General features: G+C 36.7%; 1 protein-coding gene across 30 annotated transcripts in view; it reads left to right on the plus strand.

Moving 5' to 3' along the window:
- nrxn1a (neurexin 1a) overlaps window positions 1-27462 on the plus strand; it is a 394460-nt gene that overhangs the window by 243372 nt on the left and 123626 nt on the right. For all 30 annotated transcript variants that reach the window (XM_041251357.1, XM_041251339.1, XM_041251340.1 and 27 more), the window contains one exon: window positions 924-1105. In XM_041251357.1, the coding sequence (XP_041107291.1) occupies window positions 924-1105 (182 nt within the window). The remainder of the gene's footprint in view (window positions 1-923; window positions 1106-27462) is intronic.

Genomic DNA, 27462 nt, shown 5'->3' on the forward strand with positions numbered 1-27462 from the left:
CCGACATAGCAGTAGATGCTGGTTTATATTATATATCTGCATGTTAATTACTTGAGGAAGTTCTGCATACGTGAAATCCAACAAGCACATTAGCCTGAAATATTATAATATTAATATACAGTATTATAAACACAAAAATACAGTAAAAAAAAATAAAAAAACGTCCTGTAACACTGTACTATAGGGGGCAGGGCAATCTTATGTAATAAATCTGTAAAATGAGATATTGTCTCTGTAGATAATGCAGGATACCTGTTATGACATGACTGGTGAGTTTTCTTGCTAGCTTCCATTAGTTATCCCCTCCTGTCACAAGCTGATAAACCTTAGGCCCATAAAAGTCTGCCTGAATTTATGTGTTGCGTTGTGCTTCACTGTACAGGATGACCCACTCGTGCCTTGCATGCAATTTTCATGGAATAAACTATAGCTATCTCTGAGGCATGAGCAAAAAGATATACTTTGTTTTCTAAACAGCCTTATACTGCAACTTGTTGCTTATTTTGGACATTTTTCTTTGGATTTGTTCATGTGGCACTTTAATTACGAAACAATATTTTTAACACAATTATAGTCTTATCTATTACAGGGGGTTGATTAAAAAGGGTGCATGTGGAAGGTACAATAATCAAGGCGAGAGGTTATAAATGCATGTTTCAGCATCTCTATACCTGTATTCTTTATTTGTTGGTATGCCTGCTACTGAACTCTTTAGAAGACTTCAGCTTGTCCAGAACACAGATGCTTTCTCACACTCGTCTTTCTCAACATATATATATAAATGAGTAATTTGTTGAGATAGATGAGTGTAAGAAAAAACAATGTGCTATATAAAAATGTATTTGTCTGAAAGGTTTAAACCCAAGGTGAAACTTAAATAGCAACTGACTCAATGGCTCTTGTTTATGATTGTTTTCTTTCAGCTGGAACTACGTATATTTTTGGTCGAGGAGGTGGACTGATCACTTACACATGGCCCCCCAACGACCGGCCAAGCACTCGTGCTGACAGGCTGGCTGTAGGATTTAGCACCCAATTGAAAGATGCTGTTTTGGTGCGGGTAGACAGTTCTTCTGGGCTCGGAGACTACCTACAGCTACACATTGTAAGTAGCAAGAACACATTCTGAAAATGATTTGTGCCGGCTGTCGAGTAACCTGGCATTTGTGTGGCTTTTTTTTTTTTTTCCATGAAGGTTAATATTTGTTCTCATACTAATTGTGCGCATCTAGCCAGGGAGCAAGTTAAGGGAGATATTAACTAAGTAAATAAAAAAAAAACCTTGACCTCTCTTAATTTACTCCCACTTGCTATCTACATCCCTGAACCTGCCCACCCACACACATTCACTGAATGCAATAGAAGATCAGGCTGGGTTGTTTACTTTATACAGTATGTGCTGCACATCTTACTCCCTCGACTCAACAATCATGTGGAGGGGTGAGTCAACATCACAAATCCCATTGTCAGTCTGATGTCTGTCACATTCTGGTGGCAGTTACACCTAACCTTCATTCCTGGTCTTAATAAAGACACTTTCATTTGTAGAGATAGGGTACCCCCTGCTCTTTAACAATTGGTATTCATGTAGAATTTTTGAGCTTACACTTACACGCGCTCTCTCTCTCACACACACACACACACACACACACACACACACACACACACAATGGCTGTCATTTATTCAGTTCAAGTAGTAAGGAAATATTTTCCTCCTAATGCCTCACACAGTTGTTTCATTCCCAGCAATTTTGTTTCATGGAATCATGATACATATTTGAGGCAAAAACAAACAAAATAAATTGCAGTTTGTGAATTAAAAATTAGGATTCCATTCTTTTCTGCGGAATTTAAAAACATGCATCATAATGCTTGCACCAATATAGCCATAGTAACACTACAATACTGTAAAATGGCTGTCCTAATTTGGATTGTGTCCAGATATTAGTGGTGTGTTTAGTTTTTCGGTCACGTCAGTTCTGCATAGTCCAGTATTAAGTCTTCTGCTGCAATCTTTCAATTTAAGTTGACATTTTGGTGTCAGTTATCAATGTGGCAGTCAGCCTATTGTTTAAGAAAACAAATGCATCTCCCCATCAAAAAGCAATGCCAGCCCAGCACTTATTCATCCTGTAGAAGTGAATAGTGAATACCTGAGGAAGACAGTGTAGGGCCTTTAAAAAAACAAACAAAAAAAAAACCCATATTGTGTCTTCTCATATTACTTTGCATGTGCAAGGGCTCAGTATTATTTTCCATGCTGAGTCTCATTGGGTTTAACCAGCAAGTGGTACCCATCTTATCTCCAATGTGATCAAATAGCTAACAGTGCTCCCCTGTGGCCATTTTAATAACCAGTCCTGTTGATGCAATCCTCTGGAACTGCATTTGTCTACTCTACTGAATGTAATTTACTTTGCCTTTCATTTGCAATCTTGATCTACAGAGGTTTTTGAATTACTGTCCTCAACCACAACTTCTATGCTAAGATCTGACTCAAACAATATTCAGGAGTAACCAGTGCATCTTACCTAGTTGTCTAACAGCAAATCAGACTGGTTGATAGACATAAAACAATTCTCCATCCAGCATACATACAATGCAGAAAATAATGTATAAATACAAAACGCTCAGATTGATACAAGTTACACTTATGAATGCACTTGTGAAGGCACTAGCCAACATGTTGGTCTACTCTAGTGGATAAAACATGAGCCGCATAAACCGAATGGGTGATGACCAAGTGTGGAGGTTTATTCAGTTTGTTTCATTTAGATTTTGTATCCATCGTTCTGTCTACCAACCGCATACACTCACACCGCTTTGGGAAAGTCCTGGCTTTTCAGACAGTCTCCTCCACTTAAAACTATGGTATTTAATTGCATGGATTTGTGTTGGAGTCTGTAAAATACCTTGCTCATGTATCAATAACTCTGTGTGCACAGTACTACCTGGGGACACTGCAGTTGTTTCATACTGCTGTAGCCTGTCTCGATGGAGCTATTCTTAGGAGCATTCTAAGCGCTAGTTTCCAAACCTCTAATTGCTTATGTCTCTTCAAAACATCTGATATATACTCGCACGCTAAAATAGGATGGCTCTGGACTTAATATTCTGAAAAGCAGCATGTAAAGTTCGAAAATGAATCCTTTAAATGTGTTTTGTACCTTTGCTTCAGCTGTGTTCCGTTATAGGGAATGAAATGTGCCTGGAGATTAATACACCTAATTGCATCCTTTAAAAATGTTTTTTTTCTTATTATTTTTCTTACTTTAAAAAGTACTCTAATCTTAAGAGGAAAGTACAGCTTTTTGTGTTTGTTTTAAGAGCATCTGCATCTTGGAGGATGGTTGAGCTTTTTCTAAAGGTTCCACTGTTTTATCTACGATTAGTATGCAAAATATGCAATGTTATATGCCATTTCTTCTGAATACATTCAGATATCTTCAGAATCTTAATTTGCGTTTCATTTTTAAGATTACATTTGAAACTGTATTTATTTTTATTTATTTATTTTACTGTATCTCACTTGCTTTTCAATGTCATATTGTTGCTTATTAAAATGGATGATCGCTACCTACAGAATACATATTTCAACATATAGAATCTAAGCATTGCCCCCTTTACATATTAATATGTCTATTTAATACCTTGGCCTCATTTCTGTAACAGTAATACATTATTATACTTTTTTTTTAAATAAAAAAAAAGTAAATGTGTACTGTAATAACTTTCTTGAAATGCATGTTAAATCTGATGTCAGCTTTAAGATATGCAAGGCGACCATATTCTGTTAATCCACTTCAAAAGCTCATCTGGGTAAACAGTCTCGGGACAACGAATAATTTTCCGCGGGGGCTACAGCCGATGGATTCCTATATGGAGCAAGGATTGTATATCTTAGTCGGTTCGTAACGGGGGTGGACACATATATCAGTGGGAGTGAGAAAATACAAAGAGCATATTGGTGGAGCCCGGAGAGGAAACGGACATTGTCATATATAGGTATAGGGGGGGGATTGAAAAAAAAATTTTTTTTTTGTTTTGCAGTTGACACAATCGCCATTATTGGTCAAGAACTATGCGTACATGTAAACGAGGACAGCAGTCTCTTTGTTGCTAGCATAACAGCACCTTTGGAGTAAAATGGCATTTAACAAATCAGGTTCAGCAATAAGTAGCACAGTGCACAATTACTGCCAAGGATCATTGATATTTTCACAGCTCAGTAACACACAATTCCCTTGAAGCATTTGCTGTGTTCTAACTAAGTGTCATATTCATATTTGAAGTTTATCATGAGAGAGTAATAACAAATTAAAGTAAACACTTTTTCATTGGACTTTGATTTCAAGCCATTCTAGTTATGGTCAGATATTTATATTTGGAATTAGGTTATGCAGACCTTCTCAGTTTTGTGATTCAAACCAGTCCGCCCCCCCCCCCCCCCCCCCCCCCCCCCCCCCCCAAAAAAAAGGAACATTTTACAGTACTGTGTCTTGCACTTCCATACTTTCTCTGGCTCTCAGAATTTCCACATTTTAATAAGCAAATAAGGAAGAAAGAACAAAACATGCCCACTATTCTATCAGTTCATCACTCTACCTGTCAATCCACGTGTGAAAGTCACATTTCATATTCTTGTCATTAGACCCTGGTTGGAAATTTTGTCTTTGCCTTTTGTCAGCTGGTACTGTAGCTTGGGTTTCCCTAGATTGACTCTCCTTTATTTGTATTTTTTTTTTCCTTGCAAAAGGCATAGGAAGCATAAAAATCACAAAAAATTGGAACCAAATGACAGAAGGCGTTGGTTGGTAAAATGAAATAAGCCACGGTTCCTAATAAGTTCAGATCAAAAGCTAATAGAAGCACCGTGCTATATTTAGCGCAAGTGCTGCTCTGTTATTCCCAATGCTTCATGGCTTTTTTGTCACATTGAATCTGCTTTAAAACTACACAAAGCCAGTTGAATCTCACCACTAGTGTGTATGTGCACAGCCATTGCATGAGAGTTACATTTACATTTGCCACTATTCTGGAATATTTTAATATTTAGTACAGTATGCTATGGATCATGAACTTCTTGTTGTTCCACTCTTAATTTGTATCTGCATACATAACATAAATATACAAAATAACCTTGAAATGATTTGCAAAGAATCAAGCACATCAATTACTTTGAGCTTTAAACAGCACAACGAAATGCATATTCCTCCCCCTGTCATTGCTGAAGAGATTGGATTTGGAGTTTAGGTACAAGAACAAAAACAGTATCATTTTTTAGACCCGTAACTTGACATACAACCAGATGTCCAAGATTACTTTTTTTCCCTAAAGGAACTCATTGGGATGGCACGGTTTTCCCTCTCATATTGGCAGACCTATGTTGTGTTTTAATTGCCTGCTTAATATGTTTGAATGTACATGCAGTACTGGCCTTCTCTAGTCAACCATTTTCAGTTCATACTGTGACACAAAGACTGTTGAGAACACCCCCCTCTTCTCCCATTGTAAGGGACGTGTACAAGAATAACCATTACACATTAATAGTACATCATTCTAGTTTTCCAACTGCTCTGCTCATACCCCCAGGGCCATAAGCAAAATTTCAGTTAGGAATAAATTGGAAAAGTATAAGACTAGCCAGATTAGATCATTTAAATTATTGTAGATTCCATCTTGTTTTATATTGTGAAATCTTTTGATTATTATTATTATTATTATTATTATTATTATTATTATTATTATTATTATTATTATTATTATTATTATTTCCCTCTCAGAAATGTCATTGCTGACCAAATAATATGTAGGGTTTAGTTTGAATATGGGGAGGTCTTGGGTCATATACAGCATTGCAACACTAAAAGGCTTTCAAGTTGCTCACGATTGCCATCACCATCTCTAATAAGAACATTAATCTACACTTGTCTGATTATAGAGTATAATATTAGCGAATATCAAGACAGGGCCCTGTTTTTGATCCTTAACGAATTTTACATTCAGACTCAAAATAGTATTAAGCGCGCAGCTAATAAAATCAGTTCTAGATTACCAATGCCTTCCCCATCCACGTGATCTCTGTAAATTGCAGACCCGAGGCTGAGCTTCTTTGGTGGAGCATGTTATTTTATTAAATGTGTTTACATTAGTGCTGTGCTTTTACATAAGCCTGGAAGTCTGAGCAAAAGCACCCTCAGAAAAGCAATACAAGAAGCATCTGCCACTGCACACTGAAATAATTCTGATTGCCTTGGCCATTATGTCATTATGTAATTTACCTCGTAAAGCTAATTTTATAGTAATAATAACACTAAAAAATAAATTAAACACAATGAAATGTTGTGCCATAGGCTTCAGATATTAATAAAAAAAAGTGTCAAAAAGAAATAGCATACAACACCCTGCAGATCACAAGGCTATTACTCTTAAGACACAGAGGAGGGGGGTGCGGGTGGGTTTTGGGGCACTGTAGTGCAGCAGGTGACAGGATTAGCAGCTGCCCACCTCCCCAAGGTAAGCTATAATTAGGGTAAATGTAAGAGCAAGTAACTCCAGCACCACAGCGAAGCTCTGCAATCGAGAGTCAAAGTTTAAGAAGCAATGCAGTATGTTCACATCTTTACTTCCCAAACAACACAAAAAAACAACTTTTATAAGAAACATTTGATAGGTAACTTTAGGGTCACATTTTAAAGCAAATGCAACAGATAAGTACGGCATGAAATGTTTCACAGATAAATGCTGTGTTCAAGTTCATTGGCAATAACTGCGAACAATTAAACTCAATTTACTTTAAGGCAATACACAGAAATACTGTGTGTTACACATTTTTTTGTGAATAAAAAAGACAAGTGAATAAAACTTCAGTTGCCTTGATACTGTATCACTCTTCCCATTGTCAGATCCAGAGATGGCATTCTACTAACGTCAAACTTAGGTTTCATGCTATAGCTGCCAATATTTATATAACTGCTTGGAATTTACTATTCAAACTCCAAATCTATGTTACACAGCAAACCAACAGAGAAAATTACTTTACCAGAATTTGTACATGAGCATTGACCTCATTGTCCTCATAGCTAGTTACGGCCATGACTATACCTTATCTCTGCTTCCAGTAGGTATATAAAATGCCTCTTGTTAAATCGACAGAATGTAGAGCATTGATGCCTTATTGTAATTTAAGTGACAGATTTAACAGCTATATGTCATTGTTAACTTTTTCATGCATGACATATTGAAAATAGCTGTGGGGGTAGTTTTGGATGTAATAAATATATTTTTCATTGATATTTGTTTCAGTTCAGTTTCTTTCCATTGCTTTATGTGGAGGGAAAATGGCATCCTCATATGTCCCCACATAAAGATTAGAAGAGATTTTTTATTATTATTTTTTATTTTTTATTTATTTATTTATTTATTTATTTATTTTGATGAATCCCCATATTAGATCGACATGCATGAAAGGCTGAATATCCTATCATGTTTTTTTTTTTTTTTCCTATTTATCTAAACCTATAGAACAACAGAAAACCATAGAAAACACACATACTTGAATATTTAACAGGTAAGAAATGTAATATTCTGAATATGTCAATGCCTTCAAATGCATCCCTTTAAGGTACATGCATTGCGTGCACTTAGAACCGGAACGTACAGAATTACAGTAAATGATGTAGGTTTAATATTGATCGCTATGGTTCAGTCTTGCTGTGGTTGGTAAGGTACTGTACATGACAGCACGTAAATGGCAGCAACACTCACTAATTGGTCACAGAGGGTTGGTTTCGAAAGGGGCACTGACTTTGGCATTCTTGTTTTGAGTGACAATTGTTTTATTTTTCCCTTCAAGTGACTTTTTTATAGAACTAAGTATAGTACAATATACCATTGTAAGACTTTATATAACCAATTATAACCAACAGCAGGTTTTTTTTTTTTTCTGATATTGGACAAGTCCCAAGTAAAACGTGTAAAGTACTCATCCTAATTAGAATATAAATACAGTACTACAGTACATACTTATCATGCCATAATTATTCTTATCATAATTATTCTCTGTCAGTGTGCATTCAATCTGTTGAAGCCAGGTCCAACCTGCATCATTTGGAGGCACAACAGTTTGTTCACATTGCAGTCACTATTTGGGAGTCCTGGCTATTTTAACATCTACTATGGTGGCAGATGTGTGGACAGCAGTCTCTTGCAATTTGGTTATGCAATTTGAAATTTCTCAGTGGTGAAGTTGTAATTTCAATTTAATAACCCATCAAACAGTTTACATTTGTTTAATAGCCCTTAATATTTGAATCTGCAGCTGATATGTAAATATCATGTTAAACAAAATAAACAGCTACACCTACCTTACATACTAAATAATTTCAGATTTCTGTTCAGCACCATACGCAATAAAAACAAATCAAGTTGCTTTTATTAGTTTAAAAGCCATTAGTATTAGTGTCTACAGTTGTCATATAAAACCAAACAAAGAGTTATATTCAACCTGTTTATGCAATCATTTCAGATTTTGGTTTAGTACCGTGTACAATAAAAACAAATCCAATTAATGCTTTAGGTTTTTATTGTCCAGTAAACACTCATTAACAGCCGTAAAGAAAAGCAGTTGTCACTTCCTATAGCTTAAATTATTGTCATATTTATTTGGCAGAGTAAAACTGTCCAAGGTGTTATGACATACAGTAATTAGGCTTAATGGTTGTTTCATTGACTATTCAGTGAGAGAATGCATACAATATGAAGTCGCTTGTTTGTGAGAGCATAACTAAGGCTTGTGAATGGTGATGTGATCCCTGAGAGTGCCTGATGCAGTTCTTTAAGGGTGTGCTTGTGTACATTGTTTACAGCAATCTATACAGCTGTACAATAGAAAGCTGACATTGGTTTACAGATGTAGGATTATTTTACAAGCTGAAATAATGCTAGGGTGGACATGGAAACCAATGTTTTGCTGCTATAAAACAAAACATTTACTGCAGTATAAACTCTAAAGTGATTTGGTTTCTTAGATATAATTTGCTTAATGTCTCTATCCGAGTCTTTATAAATATGCATTAAGCATATTTTTTACCTGCTTATTTTGCCTTAATCCTTGACAAGGCACGACACAATTATGCTTTATAACAATGCAGCTGTTCAACAACCAACTCACTATTATAAGAAGTTGGTGTTTGTAAAAGTTCAACACAAATTGAAACAAATATGAATGAAAGAAACTGGATTTAGATTCAAAATATGGTGACAGTACCAGAATAACAGGCACGGACTATGTCAGCAAAAAAAATAAAAAACACCTCCTATACCGTTACTTATATGAATTATAGATTCATGACCTCCTTATTTCCTTTTACCTCAAAATCAATATTTTCAAGACCAGCGCAGAGGGAGCGGCACAGGAGCTGAGTTTACTGCATATCTGTCTGTTGAATAACTCCAGAAATACTATGGTAAGACTCTCTGTGTTTGAAGAGAATGTGCATGACTCCTTATCTAGGTAGTAACGGTGCTGTAAAAGACTCACGCTTCTGCCCTCCTTTTGAGTTTCAAAGATATGCAAAAAAGTCAGCTATTAATATATAGCACAGATAACTCCATTCAGCATCGGCTTTTGTATATGTTACAATAGGGCACTCAGAAAAAAAAAAAAGTATACTTAAAAATAACACCAGCCATGAAAGACAAAATATTTGAGATAGCCAAGCGATCTGGATAAAATTAATCTGCAGCTCGGAAATAAATGCAAGGGTTCAGTAATGCAGCACTTCTCAGATTCTATCTGCATATATGAGGTGATGCCTCACAGTGGATTGCTTTTACCTTTATTACTCATTTTAGAATTATAAAGGTGAGAGCATTTGTAACATGCACTTATTCCTGACTGATTGGCTTTCTGCTGTAATTCAATTGCTTGTTTCTTGCTAAGGGTGCTGGGATTGCTTCCAAACACTGTGTCTCCCATGTAATAAATGCCTCATTATTAAACAGGGATTAATGTAGCCAATAGATTGGAAATGTACAGTGCTGCACCTTTATAAGGTAGCCCTTTATACTACGGAACAGGTTACAAGGCGGTACAGTCATGGCTTCCATTTGCCCCATAATGCAAGGCGGAACGCAAATAGCACAGTCTGTTAACTATTGCTGCCAACTACAGCGTTATAAAGGGATAGCACTGTATCGCCTTTTCCTAATGATGGTATTACAATAATCTATTAAAGTATTCATAAACCATTTGTAAACACGGTTACTACCATGTATCATTACACGTGTAACAATTTTTTTTTTTTTTTTTTTGTTCCTGGGTAGTAAGTGTTATTTCCTAATTGCTTATGCCTCAAAAGTATAGAAAATGGCTATTATTCCCCACAAACTTTGCTTTTGTGACCAGGACAGTGATATTTCAAAATATCACTATTTCCAATGGGAAAACGGGCAAATGTGTGTCTTTTTTTTTTTTTTTTGTCTTGAATCCAAATTAACATGTATTTATACTAAATATATAAATACAGTATAATCGTAAAATCTCGAAAAACTGCTCATTTCTAAATGTTTTGTAGTCATTTTTGTATTACTTTAGTATAAATATATGTTAATTTGGATTCATATGTTGTTTTTTTCTGACTTTATGTGAACGAAAAGACACACATTTGCCCGTTCTCCCATTGGAAGTAGTGATATTTTCAAATATCACTGTCCTGGTCACAAAAGCAAAGTTTGTGGGGAATAATAGCCATTTTCTATACTTTTGAGGCATGTGCAATTAGGAAATAACACTTACTACCCAGGAACAAAAATTGTGTTACATAGTGTTATTCTATGGTGTATTGTATAGTTAATACACTATAAAAAAACACCCTAATGTAAAGGTTTTATTATTAAACGCAATTATTTAAAACCATGAAAACTAAATTACAGTCAGTCTTGGTTAACTCAGTTAACCATGGGTGCACATGAGCCATGGTATTAACATGCATATTAGTAACATAACTCACACATTTACAGTATTATAGTATTTGCAAGTTTATTTTTAGTTAAATGTTCTTATGAAAACAGTTGAAAGAACTGCAGTAAATGAGTCAATTACAGTATACAGAACTGAACAAACCTGGTACAACTCGTATAGTTCGACTGAAATAAGAATGAATAAAATAACTACATATGAATCCAAAAAAACTACAACATTATTTTTACGAGAACTAACCAACCACAAACTGCACAAACTGTTGACTATACTTTTAGGTATTGGCTTGTACTGTGTAATTTGACAACTTAACTAGCAAAAGTTAACAAATGTACATTATACAGAATTAACTCAGTGAGCAAAAACAATAATAAACAACTTACAGTTTCACACAGAAATCAAATATTCTTGATTGTTTCACATGCAAAAACACATGCTTTGAAAGTTCTGCTAACAAGCTTGTTATCCCGAATAATCAGAGCTTTAAAGCCAATTGAAATATAACTGTTTTTTCACTTCTCATTCATTGTGAACTGATACTGTAACCAGCTGCACCTGGCAGTTGCGAATGAATGAATGAACGATCTGTTTCCAGTCAGAGGTCAGTCATGTGAAACAAGAGTGTCAAGTAGATCAGTCACGTGGAATGACAGTGCCTAGTTCTCCACCAGTCAAGTTAACCGAGGTTGACTGTATTCAAAGAAAGTGTATGAAAAAGTATGACATCACGACGTAGCCCCTTTGCTTTAAACAATTTGCGATTGCATTGTTTCCAAGGCTTATGCATCTGGTGCCTGGGAATGCCATTGCTAATAAGAATTTTTTTTCTTATTCACCAGTTCTCTCTGATGCCTGCTGTAACATATTTATGTGCGTGCTTAGAAAAGGAAGATGGTATAAAAGAAAGGCACCGTCCTGTCTCTTAGGAACTTAATGTATACCACAGCTATGTAATGACGTTCAAGCGATGAGCATCTCTTACTCATTGTTAAAAGAAAATCCATACCCGTCGAAGTTCCCAGTGCCCTGTCAGCAGACAATTGTGATGTCATCACACCTTAAGCAAACGATAAATGTGAGCGCTGTCATGTGACATACAGCGATGGAAAATCAATTGATTTTCCGCTGCAGGGAAATTCAATTCATCAGTGATGCACTGTGTAGTGCATTCACTATGTAATCAATGGTCTCAAGAGACATGATGCAATTAAAACTAAGTTGGATATGTGAAGCATCACTTCTGAATATGATAAATACGAAACTTTTGAATAATCCATCTGTTAGTTCCTTGGTCATGCAGATAAACTCGAAAAGTAACCTCCACTGCCACTGTCATTTTCTTTTTGGTCTCCTGTTTATTCTCTCTATCATCCTCTAAAATAACTCAACATCCCACCTATGATTGACCATGATTGACTGGGCAGCAGGAGTTAGGAGAGAAGCTGGTCAGGGCAGCAGGAGTTAGGAGAGAAGCTGGTTGGGGCAGTGGGAGTTAGGAGAGAAGCTGGTTGGGGCAGTGAGAGTTAGGAGAGAAGCTGGTTGGGGCAGTGGGAGTTAGGAGAGAAGGTGGTCAGGGCAGTGGGAGTTAGGAGAGAAGCTGGTCAGGGCAGCAGGAGTTAGGAGAGAAGCTGGTCAGGGCAGCAGGAGTTAGGAGAGAAGCTGATTGGGGCAGTGGGAGTTAGGAGAGAAGGTGGTCAGGGCAGTGGGAGTTAGGAGAGAAGCTGGTTGGGGCAGCGGGAGTTAGGAGAGAAGGTGGTCAGGGCAGTGGGAGTTAGGAGAGAAGCTGGTTGGGGCAGTGGGAGTTAGGAGAGAAGCTGGTTAGGGCAGTGGGAGTTAGGAGAGAAGCTGGTTGGGGCAGTGGGAGTTAGGAGAGAAGCTGGTTGGGGCAGTGGGAGTTAGGAGAGAAGGTGGTCAGGGCAGCGGCAGTTAGGAGAGAAGCTGGTTGGGGCAGTGGGAGTTATAAGAGAAGCTGGTCAGGGCAGTGGGAGTTAGGAGAGAAGGTGGTCAAGGCAGCAGGAGTTACAAGAGAAGCTTCTTTATCCTTCTATTATAGTTATTGTTCCCATTTCCCGAATTCCTGTTTATTGAATGACCAGTCCATCGTTTGGATTCCCCACAATATTCAATCTACTATATAATCTATACATTTACTATATACAAATATAGGTCTGGCTAAGGGAGGGTTTAAAAAAAAAAAATCTTAATTAAAGCCTACTCTAAACATTCGATATATGCCAGTATGACAATAAGGTTTTGAGGCTTTCATTTTATTGGAAAATACTGTATGAGTAGATACTCAAAATCTAGACAGATTCCCTTACATATCGGCAGTGAATATGAAAATATTTAATATAATTTATGAATGTATGAAAGTCTGCCAATTTGGTGAATACCCAAGTATACAGCATATTATATGCAATATGGTGCTTTCATGTAAAACTACATGTGGCATAACAGATTGCAATTAAAGCTATAATGAGGACTCTCTTGACCAGTCATGCTTGTGTCATTCCTTTAAAACACACAATGGCGCTATCGCCGATATGCAGTTTTGTCAACGTTAGCTGTTTACATGGTCTCACCAGCAGAAGCATTGGTTTTGATTGACACCTAATCTAGTGGTACATGAGAAAATCTGCTTATGGTTTCCTTAATGTCTTCAAAACATAAATATGCAGCCAGGAAACTGATGTATGAAGCGGCAAATGAAGCTATTAATTATTTGCTGTCTTATCCCTGTAAAGTCAGCCAACCTAATGACAACAAAGCTAAAATCTTAAAGTGTAAACTGTGATAATGTAGTTTCAGCTGAAGGAACATTTGAAAGTGTTTTTTCCCCCCTTTGGGTAAATTTACTCAAGCAAGCCGAAAGCAAATTGTACAGCTCAATAACAGAATCCTATAATAGGGAGTGATTATTTGAGATTTATATGATGCTTCTACTTACAAAGTTAAGCTATTGTGTAAGTACTATATATTATATGCATGTCACAAATGAGAACGGTGGCAAATACAAATACCATTGATTGATCTAATTATAGCTTTTTGTAAATATGGCCCTCAGAATCTGAACTCACAAACATTCACATTAATCCCTTTTTGACTTGTTTGTGTGCAATGAATTCTAATCAAGAGATACATAGTTCTAATGTAGAGTCTTTCCTCAACACTAGTATTACAATTTTCATATTGTACTTTGGTTAATTTGTAAACAAAAAGGTATCAGATCTTATAATTAAGGCAGAGGGACAGCAGTTTTGTTTCTAAACCCGATGTACTGCCCTTGATTTACAGGAGCTCACATCAAGGTTTTGTGGCCTATTATTTGAACATTACCAGCATGGGCCAGCTAATCTGAGGAACAGGAGTGACGATGCTGTTAAGAGTGCCCGTTTGATGTTTTGCCACATGGGGGGTATAACAAGCGAGTCATTTTCTTACTCGCATTTTTTGAAAACTTTTTAATTGTTGTCTTTCAGACAATAAGATACTGGACTTGGGATCTGGTGCGATCCGGCACAAACGAATCCCTTGGACTGTACATAGGGTTACGTGTAGCTATTTTTAATTTTTTTTTGGTAGAATATGGTTCCATTCTGTAACAGGATAACCAGGTGGTGATGTCAGGCCAGAGGCAGGAGACAGGAAGAAAACAAAGGCAAGGTCATGGCAAAAGACGCAGTGTGCTCCGTTTATTTTGAACAAAAATAAATTAAATATTTAAACACAAAAAACACTTGCTCACAGAGCAAAATAAAAGATTAAAACAAAACAACATCACAAACACACACAAAAAAACCTAAACATGCACACGTCAGGCTGGGCAGGTCGCTTTCACTGATTCTGTGTATCTTTTTTAAATAAATACAAATAAACAATAACACAGCTTTCGCCGTCATATTTACACCTAATAAATCATAATACAAAAGTAAATATAAAATATGCACAGGGTGGGAAGTACCCTGTTCTTAAATAAATACTAAATCAGTAACAACAACAACGACAACAACAGCAACAACAACAACAAAACATATATACAAGCAGGGCTTTTCCCTGCCCCTTTTAATAATGTGCAGGACTCTCTCCTGCTTCCCTGCTACATGTACATGTTTGTCATTGTGCACCCTTTTACTAGTTATATCTTTGTTGGTATATCATTGAATAAACCTGCTTATCAGTATCATGTTGTATACACAAGTTTTGTACCAATTACATTTTCATTGATGTGTGTTGGTGTTTTGATTAAGGCAACAATTACATTTAGAATCTGTTATTTTGTGTTTGGGTAAAGTAGCCAAAAGATTATGCAGGGGACAAAATACCAAAAAAAAAAAAAAAACCCAAAAAAGCAGCATTTGTCTTTTGAACAAGCTTGGAGTCTTGAGGAAAACAAGCAAGTCCTGACATAGTCAGTTGCACTGACTTGTCAAGATGATATAAAGCAGGCGAGGGATGCATTTTATTAAAGTGGAGTTTGTGATGCCAAATCAAACCCTTTGGTCTGTGGTGCTACAAGAATGAGTTAGTTAATATCAGCCTGGGCGATGTATGAAGTTATTACCCACACACCTTATCAGCAAGATTCCAACAAGTATTATTTTACACAATATGGTGTAAGCTGTGTATCAGAGAGATCTCAGCGATAAGGACCGTGAAACACAGCTTCTGTTGTGACTACAGCTAATGTAGGAGATTCATAGATACAATGACCCTTTGTAAACGGGACAGTGTTAGCAAAGGCAGAAATTTAAAACAACACGTTATATCGTTATAGTAATTGCTTTTCCAGGCTTCAGCTTCGTTCACACAGTTATGTCAGGTTTGTCTGCTGGGTTGGATTGACAGTTTGTCCAATGCCAAATTGCTCTGCCCAAATGCTTCATCTGTATCACTTGCAATGGGGCACTCGCCGACATCAGTGTTGCAGTTGCCCTTGCCACCAGAGCCCTGAGTCAGCTAATGAGAAAAGACGAATGACAAAAAGGCTAATTAGATTTAGTGAACATGCCAAGTTTCTGGGAACTCATTTCCAAAGGTGGCTTATGAACACTGTTGCACTCTGTTAGCAACCATTCAAGTAGAAATGAAACAACAGGGAGAAGAAATGCACAAGAAAACCAGACCATTGCATTATTTCCATCGTGCACTCTCTTGAACTTTCTCAAATGCTCATCAACTGTATGCAGCATCACTTGGGTTTAAAGTGACCCCCTGCCATGGGAGGCAAAGTAGAATGCACCTGGTACCCCAGCATAACAAGCGGCCAATGCCTGCTTGAACTGTTTGTCATTAGACTCAGTCCTCCTAATTTGCCAGACATTCATTGTAATCTCAGAAATGCCCTCTAAAAAATGTCTGCTCACATTATTATATTTTAATGTAATCATATGTACATGTTTTTAATTCCTTAGGTGTCAAACTGATTTTGAGCAGGAACTAATGCATTACCCGTCCAAAGCCAAGGGATAATCTATTCTGTTAATATTATGAAACTAGAAATAAACAACCTCGGAAGACTTAAGATCCCTTGAATTAAATCCCTGGGTTGTTTATAGTTTTCTAACACCAAAGTGTTGTGCATTTCCCCATCTGTATCTTGAAAATAGTCCAGGCACTGGCATGTAATCACCACAGCAACCCCCTGCTAGTCAGGTGACAGGCAATGTCATGCAAAGACCTGACAAGCTGAACTCCTATTCATTCAGGGTTCAGTAGCTTGGCAATATCCGCTCTCAGGTTTACTTGGGGCTAACAGGGCGACTGGCTGCCCAGCAGGAATGAATGACACCCATTGATGTGCAGTCCTCCTGAAGGGACTTTTGGGCATTCCAAAAAAAAGGGGGACACATGGCTGGGCAGTTAGGAAAAATGAAATAAATGCTTTCAACATTCTGGTCGCAAACCGGAGTTTAATAAATGTGTAGAAAAACAAATGATTGAGAAATGATGAAGCACATTCATAATGGGGATGTCAGCATTAGAAAAATGGAACAATGGGACTGAGGCATATTCACGGTCTTAAAGAAAACATTTTAAAAGACGGTTCAGTAATGCCTGAAAATATTGGATATTCACTGCTTTATTTTTAGCAACCCCCCCCCCCCCCCCCAAAAAAAAAAAAAAATGTCATGCTACCCCCAAAGCAGGAGTTCTCTGATATAAAAATTGACCTTTTCCATCATATTTTTTAAATAATGCCACATGCTGATAGAGAAGTGACTGGGGGGCAGGTGTGAGCTCATATACTGTACAGCTGTCAATAACCTTCCCCAGTTCAGCATTGCGCTCTGTCTTCCTCGCACTCAGGAGGCAGACATCATCTGCATCACAAGAAAGTCAATCCCCAGACTAGGGACGATGGAAGCTTGCTGCAGTCTCTGCATGAATCTCAAGTCTGCTGGGACTTCAGCTGCTCAAAAAAAAAGCATCTTGAGGTTTGTGGTGCTTCAGTAGATAGTAAGTAGACAGCTGTAGTTTGTTCTTGACTTGGTGACATTACCAGTGACAAGCATCCAGCTACGTTTGCAGACATGGGATTGTGTTTTCCTCACAACCCTAATATTTAAGCACAGACAAGAACTAGAAACTCACTGCATTACAATCAGTAAAGAGTTTTAGTCCCCAAACGACATGACTGGTCAGAGACCCAGAGTGTTTCGTACCAGGTTCCAGCTTCTGTAATGGTGTTGGCTACTAATCTCTTGCAGATAATTGTTTTCAGGCTACATCTACTTGAGCATAAATCCAGTGAAGTCATCTGAGAGTTGATTACTGTAGCCAAGGAGACCCAGGTTTAGCTCTGACACCTTTAGAATGCCAAAGAATTATAGTTTGCTGGAACGGCTTTGTCTGTCAGGTTGCCTTGAGTGTGTGTGAAAATTGGTCAATAAACTCATCACAGACTTCATACAAAATGATGGCATTCACATCAGCGTGTAAGGGTCAAGGGTATGCTAGCGCTAGGAATCTTAATAGCCTGGAAGAGCACTGAACACAATGAAAAAAAAAAAAAAGGTACATTTATAATGATTCTTGGCAACTAACCAAACGACTGTTAATAATAGTCTGAATATTAGCTATTCATGCATTTCCAGGCAAGAGACAATGACATACTAGGTTTTGTTATAGTGTGTGGCTGCAGTTGGCAATTTTACTCGGAATTTAATTAAAAAACACAACATGATGCAGATGAGAATGTTTTGTCTTGACCTGCATGCATTTGAAAGCAATTATGTCTTGATTAGCACAGTGAAAAAAAAATAGCATATTTATCTTTATTATTGCCCTTCCCAATTTTATACAGTAAAATAATCTGTGCTAATTAAAATATTTCCTGGAATACTTAGCGTACAGTACATACAATTTAGACATCAAGCTTTCTGGAAACAGATTAAGAAAGGGGATGTGGGAGAAATGAAGCACAATATTACCCAAGAAGGATGTTAAGTAAGGTAAAACACACCATCACTTCCGTTCTGTAAAGCAGTCTGCGAGCAGCTGTCGAATAAGAAATTTGTGTTTTTTAGTTATACAAGGAATTCATTAGACCATGGTCAAAATGAAAGTAATAGGTTTGCCAAAGTTGTAGCCAAATGTTTTTGCTTTCTGAAAGGCTCCACGTGGATACTAGTTCTAGGAGAGTTTACAGCTTAACACTAATTTGATTTTACATTTTTGCAAATACACATGTGTTTATATCTGGTGCAGTTTTATAGAGAACAGTTTTTTTTCTGTGTGCTGTGCATTTTCCTAGTAAGAGTAATTGAGAAAAGCAAGAAAGTGTGTAAAAGACTGAATGTGGCAAAACATGTAAAAAAGATAACAAGCTGTGATAATACATTTTAATTTACCATTGAACATAACTAACATAGGGGTATTCCACATAGTCAGTGGAAATGGGGTATTTCCACTGACTTTCTAAATCGCTAAGAATACCTTATGTTGCAAAAGAGAACATGCAAAACTGGACATGGGCAGTGCAGTCCCATCTTTGGTTTTAAGGTGTCTGGAAACATGTTAATGTATAAGAAGCCAGCAGGATGAGAAAGAGAGAAAAAAGTATCAAACAATAGCATTGTATCATACTGCATTATTAATTTTGCATTTGGTATTTCCTAGTTGGATTGTTTTTGGTGACAGTCAAGTACATTTTTTTTTTTTTTGTTGAAAGTATGCAGATGCTTTGAGCGAGACAAGGTGATAAGAACTAGATGTGCAAATGGTTACCTTTTGTACATGGGCTAGGAAACCTGATTGTTAGGTGTGAGGTAGTGAGTTACTGTAGGCTTGTCATTTATTTTCATACTTGCTCATCAACACAATATCACATTTTTCAGGTAACATCTTGGTTGTCTAATTTGACAACAGACACTAATGAACACTGCCTAGGTGCAGGGTCTCTTTTTATTATTCTTTGTTTATTGAGGGAAAATCTCAGTGCAAGATAGAGAAATGACTTGACCAGAGCTGGCAGTGGGTGGAGAGAAATAAAGCTGTGTGCATGTGATGTATGGGAGTCCAAAGATGGGTAGATAATTAGGACTGTTGGTAGAGAGGCTCTTGTGAGAGGCAGGCTTCATTTGTCAGGAAGGTACCTTCACACTTTCTCTGATGAAAGTTTAGCATTTAATTACCTGTAGTATCAAAGTGCGTGGTGGACCTTTAAGACACAAGGCAGAGATAACAGCTAAAGAAAGACTGGATCACTTGAACTTGTTTTTTCTTTCGCACAACAGGCCATTTGTGTACATCACCCCTGATAACATTTTTCTCATGGTTTTCCTCAGCATGATATTAATGATTAAACCACAATTGTTAGTGCACACATATTGTATTTGCTATCCCATTGACAATGGTGTAAGCCTCATTGTCATAAATGAGACAGCTTGCCAAAGGAAAGAATGTTTGCAGAAGGTGCAGTTTGAGGTTATTTATGGGGATGAGATTCTCTATTTTAGCTAAAGCTTCTGATGAGCATTTTCAAAAGGTGTAAATCACACTAGGTTAAACACTTTAGTTTATTGCTGAAATTCAAAATATGTTTTTTTTTAATTTTTTTGTAGCTGCATGGTTTGAAATAAGTGTAGACTCCATTTTAATTATGTATTCATTTATGTATTTATTGTATTTATTTTTTTGGTTTGATAAAACCGCTTTAATTGTGAATCTCATTCCGGATCCTTGTCAGCATCCTTGCTGTAATACAAAACCTAACATAGCAGATGTTACACTCAACAGTGAGCCCCTTCTTTTTAAAGAGGACTTGCTATGGCAGCAGGAACAGCAGCAGAAGGTTTAGAACACTTACCTTCAAAGAAAATAAAAAGCACTTTTTTTTTTCAACCTGGAAGTTTACAACAGAAGCTTCTAATTGGCACAGCTGTCCAAAAAACACCTTCTTCTCTACAGCCCTATCAAATGATGAATTGAGCTGACTTAGTAGCTTTGTTTTCCTCTGAAACGCTTAAATGTTAGACTTTGAAAGTGAGGTTGGTGGGTGGGTTGCTTGCATTTACACAGGGTAGCCCTTTGATCATAGAGACTGATTTACAAAGTGGAAGTTGAAAAGTAAAGGCTGTGGGAGGAATCTCTCCATAGTGGCAGGGACTGCAGCCCTGTTGATTTTCTATGTGCTGTGAGACCTGCCAGTAAACTCTACCTACGCGCCATTGCCGTGACTTCATATCAGAAGGAACACTGCTGGAAATCCCAGCAACTGGGGGACCGGAACATGCTTATCCTGGTTTCATGCTAATCACCCAGCTGGTGTAGTAGATACAATCCTGGCATGTAGAGTGCTCATGACTTTTCTATAATACTTACAAACAAGAATACCCTCTTTGATACATTGTGCAGGGTTCCGAATATTGAGGATGGAATGGGTTATACTGTTGATGCCCGAATTTGTATTATTGTATTATTACTTTATTTTATGTGTTTATTTAAAAGCAAGTCAGAAACCGATGCTATTTCTACAGGTTTGATTTACATCAGCATTGTCTGCACAGAATTTTCCCATTTTGGAAGTTCTGTATTCCATATTTTGCCTCCATTTTGTCTGCAGAGTGCTGTTTTTTTTTAAAACCATTTAACCTTATTAAACATGGTAGGGTGACACTGTTGACATCTCAACAGCCCTTTTGGTTTTTTACACTTGGCTGATTTTGTTAATAGAAGCAATTTATTTAGGTTAAGTCATGTGTGAGGGGTGTTATCAAACCTTAAATCTGGAATAAGATTTGTAGATTATGTGTTTAGCCTCTTCTCATGCCATTTCATAAGATCAACCCTTTGAGAGAGAGAGAGAGAGAGAGAGAGAGAGAGAGAGAGAGAGAGAGAGAGAGAGAGAGAGAGAGAGTGCGAGCAGTCTTACAAGGTGGTTTAAGGTGTTTAAAGGTGATTTAACAAATGGGAATGACTATCTGGTTTTGCATTAGTTATTTTACAATCAGACAGCTGGATATTTTATTCATGAAGGAAAATAATTAATTAATAAATAATAATAATAATAATAATAATAATAATAATAATAATAATAATAATAATAATAATAATAATAATAATAATAAAATGACACCATCCATAGTATAGGGCTTTTAAAATGTCAAATGATCATGTTATCCACTAGTGTTTTAAAGGGACTTTGAAATTGAACTTTACATTACAATATAAATGTGAAATAGACAGCTGGTGTTCTAAATCTGCCTGTTAATGGTTTTATTATAGAGATCATTGTACTTTTCTTTTCAATTTTCTAGATATAAACATTATGATATCAATTACGCTCATGGAATGAAGTGCTTTGCAATGTGAATCGCTTCAGTAGCAATCAAATGTCCTTGCAAATATACATCGTTCTTTCATTGGTTTGGCAATCTACTTGTTATAATACCAGGGACTAGCATTGCACTTTCAATATGCCACTCCCATTAGTGCATATTATTAATGAGCTGCTTCATAGCTTAGCTAATTTGGATAGCCTTGCAAGACTAATTGTGTTAGTGCACTGGCAAAGCTAAGCTATTGATGTATCTGAATCTATCAGAGGTTGTTCCATTCAGCTTAATAACGTGCCAGTTGTTTTGCTGTAGTTTGTTTTGTACTCAAACATAATTCAGCACTGACGTGCTTGTATTTAAAGAGACAACTATAATTTTATTTTACAACAAAAAAAGACAAAAAAACCCCCACTTTTTTAGGGGGTCTCACCACTCTGTGTTCACAAGCAATCTGCTAGAATGTGATAAGAATTATTTAGCTGTAACATCAACATGAATATTTAAGAACTGTGAGTAGCTGGTAGCATTTGTGGTTGTTTAGATTAGGAAATTTTGTAAAAACATATACAATGTGACAGATGCCTGAAACATATTACACTGCCAAATGTCTCATGCGGCGTGCCATTTCAATCACAGCATTTGGCTTGCAAATAGCCACTTCCCCAAATAGTATCAAAGCATATGGTGAGAATCCAAGCAGATAGGGTTCATTATAGATAACAACAGTGATGAATGAGAACACCTACTTGTCGAGGCCAATGCTAAGTTGTTCTAGTTGAGTGACCCCTCAATTGTACTCTGGCTTAATGCAGGGTTGGAGACAGATGGAGAACATGACATTCTAATCCACAGTTTTCATTTATCTCATCGAGGTGTACGAATTCAACAAAGGCATTCACTGAATGTACTAAAACAAGCTCCCAACATGTTTGAACTGTATGCCCTGCCTTTGTATTTCCTAATAATTTGCTTATATCCTTGTCTCTCCATGATGAATTTATGTTATCGTGAATACTATTCTGTTCCTTCAAATTCAATTGTAATTACCTAACTGCAGTTAATAGTTACAGTGTTATTCGTGGTGGGGGAGAAAAAAGATGACAAATAGGTAAATGTGGCAGTTATTTGATTTACAGCCAGTGTGGAAAAAGAAAGAAAAATAGTACTGTATATACCATTAAAAAGGGTCAAAAGAAAAGCAATGGAAATTTGGTTTTCATGTGAGTAGTTTGCCTGGTGGTCTTGTGGTGGTTTTCCTGTTGAAAACACCTCTGGCTATCTGGAAGAACACCACAACAAATTGTTGCAAGCAGCATTCTGTTTCTTTTCAGGATGAACACGGTAGATCAGAGTTCATTTCTCGTAGCAGACTTTACAGATCACTTATATTATTGCAGTACAGAATGTTTTTTTTGGGGGGGGGTGTTGGGTTAGTTTAACTAATTTCTGGAAGCTGGGCCAACAGGTATAACATGAGGGACATCCACAACTTGTTAAATTAACAGTAAAGAAGCAACAAGACTGTAGCTAGCATGATCATTGCATCCAGTTTGAGCTTGCAGACTTGAGCACCCTGTAAAACAAGTTGGTCTGCAATGTTTTTAACAGAGGTTTTGGGATCTGCCTTAAGCACAGTCTGAAATGAGATTGTATTTCATGATACAGCTGTGCTTCCATTATTAAAGTGCTTGTCACATATTGTGTAATGAGGTTTGATTTCATCCCACACTATGTGAAATTGGAGCAGTGGCATTATCCACAGTGAATAATAACATTCCTCGGGTATTCTGGATTATTTTTTACATGGAAATGTAAGCACAAACTTCCACCTTAAGCATGGAGTTATCTTTAAAATTTGAGTTTCAAACTATGTCTATTTTCCATTCATTTCAGCATGTTAGGCTTTCTTAGAACTCTCATATTTAATCACACGTTTTTTTTTTCTTCCCACCAAATTGAAGACTTAAGCATTCTCATACTTTATTGTTATGAGTTGCTGCTGTAATATGGAAGTAGCTTTTGTATGTGTTAGTAAATGCTAAGTAAAACTACAGCTTATATTCTCATTTAAGGATTGTAAAAGCAATCCATTAAGGTGCATGGAATGCTTGTCTGAAAAGTTTTAAGGACATGGATCTAAGGACCCAAAGTGCAGAGGCTCACACTTCTAGCATAGAGTTAATGTTGTAATACCTACTGCATAGGAAAAAACAAAAACACAGGTGTTGAGGCAGGATGCGTTTGCTTCAATTTTGGAAACCAAGCCTTGAAAACAAAACGACCTGCTGCAAAACAAAGAAAATAAAAAGGGAACTTTGTTATTGCTTCGAAGTTTAACAGGCAGTGTTGCGTGATGCGTTATGTCCCCTGTCGGTGAGATGAGATGAGGTTAAAAGCTCTATAACCACAAATGCAGATGAGCCTGTTACATGAAAAGTCACCTTTTATGAACATGTAAAAACATTCATGTATTCTTCAGTGGATACCCCTTCTATCTCTTGTTGTATCTTATCCTCACGTATGAAAACATTAACAGGCCAAGTAAAATGCCCTGTAAGATGAAAGTGAAGTCATTGACAAAGAGGTGAAGAAAATGTAAAATCCTGCAGTCTAGATGGAACTTACATATTTGGAACACTTTCTTGAAATCCCAATAACTCTGGTAGGAAATTATTAATGAACTTGTACAGAATTAGAAGGAGGATCTAGGGCATTGAAATCCCCTTCCTATTAATGTACAGCTCAAACTCTAGTTAGCTGTGGCCAAGAATGATGCATTTTAAAACACATATGAATCCAGTGCTGACAACATGAAGATAGAAACAGCGACATGATACAAAATGAAGGCAGATCTATTTTTATCACTCTTAGCCCCAAAGTCAATATACATTATTATTATTATTATTATTATTATTATTATTATTAGAGTTGATTATTATTAGTAGTGTCAATACCTTTTGAATTTTAAAGTAGTAGTAGTAGTAATATTTTCAGTGTGACGTGAAGGCAGCTCAGATTACCCCTTTTTTAATTTAATTATTTCTCTGAAAAAGTCCCTTGCGTTTTACCTTTTAGAATTTTTGAAGGCTTGAATTAGGTCGCCACTGTAGCCTAAAACAGCTGAGTGTACCTTACAATTAAAGGGATTGAAGCATGTATACTGTTATTACTATAGTTATAACTGTATTATATTTTAAATGTTAATACTGTATGCTAATATGAACAGTTTTCACGGGTAATTTGGAACATTCGATCATGGCTTAGCAACTAAACCTTGTTTGCAAAAAATTATACTGGACATTTCAGTAAATGATCACTTGTTACTAATATTTATATATAAGCTATTCTAAAACAACACTTTACTTTTGATAGATAGAATACTATTTATTTTAAGCAGTGTGGACAGCATGCTGGAAATTACAGTAACTGGTGTTTTATTTTATTTTATTGTATTTATTTATTTTTCTTGGGGGACAATATGTGAATTGGGACACTTTTACTGGATCTAACTGTCACAAGTCCACATTAACTAGATTTACCTTCCCGTAAAGAAGGCTGCATTAAACATTGCAATGTCAAAAAATGCTGTACAATAAAATTAAATAAATAAAATTTATGAAGTACTGTATAATGCTGCAGTTCACTGCAGTAATAAGCCCTGACCAGGTTAAAAATGTGTGTTGGCTATTGCTGGAATTTCAAATACAGCAATACTGCTGTCTATGAGTGGAAAGAGAAGGTGGCAAAGGATTAGCATGAAGAGAGTGTGGTTCTGTAAGATTGTTGCTCGAGGTGCTTCCTGAGATGTGATGGCATAGTTGGACAGGCTGTGGATAAATAGAAAGATTCAGTCTCCTGTAGAGCAGGCTCTCTACTTACACCTGTCTGGCTTAATTACATCCTGTCATAGAGTACATGAACGAATGCCTAAATTTAGATCTCTTTATAGCGTGTCTATGCAGGCTGAAATAAGTTCCACCATGTCCTTACCAATATCCACAGTTTAGTGCACATGCAAAGTTAAAATGATATGCAATTTGTAACTGGATTATATAACACTGTCCCAGAGGCTTGGCAACTATAAAAGTCCCATTGCCATTACATTGACTTCTGTTGCATGAATTGTGTTGGGTACTAGATAGAGTGTGCTGCATTTAGACGATCATAGAGTGCATTTATGGCATGTAGTGAATATTATAGCAAAATGTACGTGCAATTTAGTAAAAATATGTACTTTGAAGTGTATTCAATATGTGTACAGTATATCAAGGTGGTTGCATTGACTGGCAAAGCAACACCTGAAAAAATAGACAATATGACATGCTCTAGTCCTCCCTAAAAATAGTATCATATAAGATTTAATTTGTTTATACTCCTTGTAGACAAAAAAGAAAATTATGTTGTGGATCTCTTGATATGTGTCACCTTCAATCTCCTGACAAAATTGGAAGCAGAGCTGAAATGAAATGAAGGTTATTTGAGCAGATAACCGTGCATCATATCCATATTCTGTTTAAAGGTCATCCAAAATCCACGCTGGAATGGGATATAAATGTTTGATGAAATGACATCATGCACACAGAGGCAACTTACTGGTCTTTTAAGAAATGTATAACATTGGGGTGGAGGGATTTAGTAAGCCATTACCAACATCTTTTTTTTCTTTTTTTCTGAGTAAATTCCTCTTGTTGTTGTTGTTCTTGTTCTAAGCTTTTTGTTTTTGTTTTGTTTTTTATTCCTGAAACAGAAAAACAAACAAACCCTCAAACAAAAGCTTTGAGATTCTGGCCAATGTTAATTTTGAATAACCCTGTTACATGACTGCCCAAGAGGGTTCTATAGCCTATAGACACTAGCAATTTTTTTCAGTTTTTATCCAAATTCTGTATTTTACAGATTTGTATATAGCTTTCTTTTTTTTAGCATGCAAGATCCTTCTTTATAAAATTATCTTGACTTTTTTTGGAGAAAGTGAGCTCTTTGAGAATTATTTGACTACAGCTGGTATGCCAGCTCTTCTGCAGCTACAGCCAAGAGACCCACAGCATCCAAGAACCCCGTATCTCAGCAGAAAGCCATCTCCACTGTGTAGCACTTTAGTGAACCAAGGGGTATGTCAAGGTTGTTTCGGACTAGGGTTTGGATTTCAAACCTTTTGGCCCAAAGGCAGCAAGACACTTGCTAAACCGTCAACTGCACTTAACAAAAAATGTACGGAGAATTCTCTTCTGTGCTGTGCTTATGATGCTCCAGGAGTTAATAAAACATGCCATGATGAATAAAGAACAGCAATAAAAGAAAATATATGTAGTTCCATCTAGGACTGCTTCAAAACACTAAGGCCCAGATTTATGAAAGGATTGTGCATGTTTTACGACCATAAAATGGGTGCTGAGGGTTCTGAATTCTTGGATGGGATTTGTAAAACACACGCAATGGCATAAACACACAACTAATACGTGATTTGTGGGGGCAATGTCTCTGTGCGCTTTAGCCCTTGATGCATATGCAATTCTGTATATGCATATGTAATTATGGGGTGTTTCTGAATGAAATTGCTAAAATTGGGAGGGGATTTTGCAGATGAGATCAGTTAAGTATTCCATCTAATTTATTAAAGCTGCCGGTAATTGCGGGCCTTGTATTTGCGTGATTATTTTAAGAACTGAAAACCAAGCGTTAATTTGCCGCAGTCAGACAGTA

The sequence above is a fragment of the Polyodon spathula genome, chromosome 5 (genome assembly GCF_017654505.1).
Source record: "Polyodon spathula isolate WHYD16114869_AA chromosome 5, ASM1765450v1, whole genome shotgun sequence".
NCBI classification, from domain to species: domain Eukaryota; kingdom Metazoa; phylum Chordata; class Actinopteri; order Acipenseriformes; family Polyodontidae; genus Polyodon; species Polyodon spathula.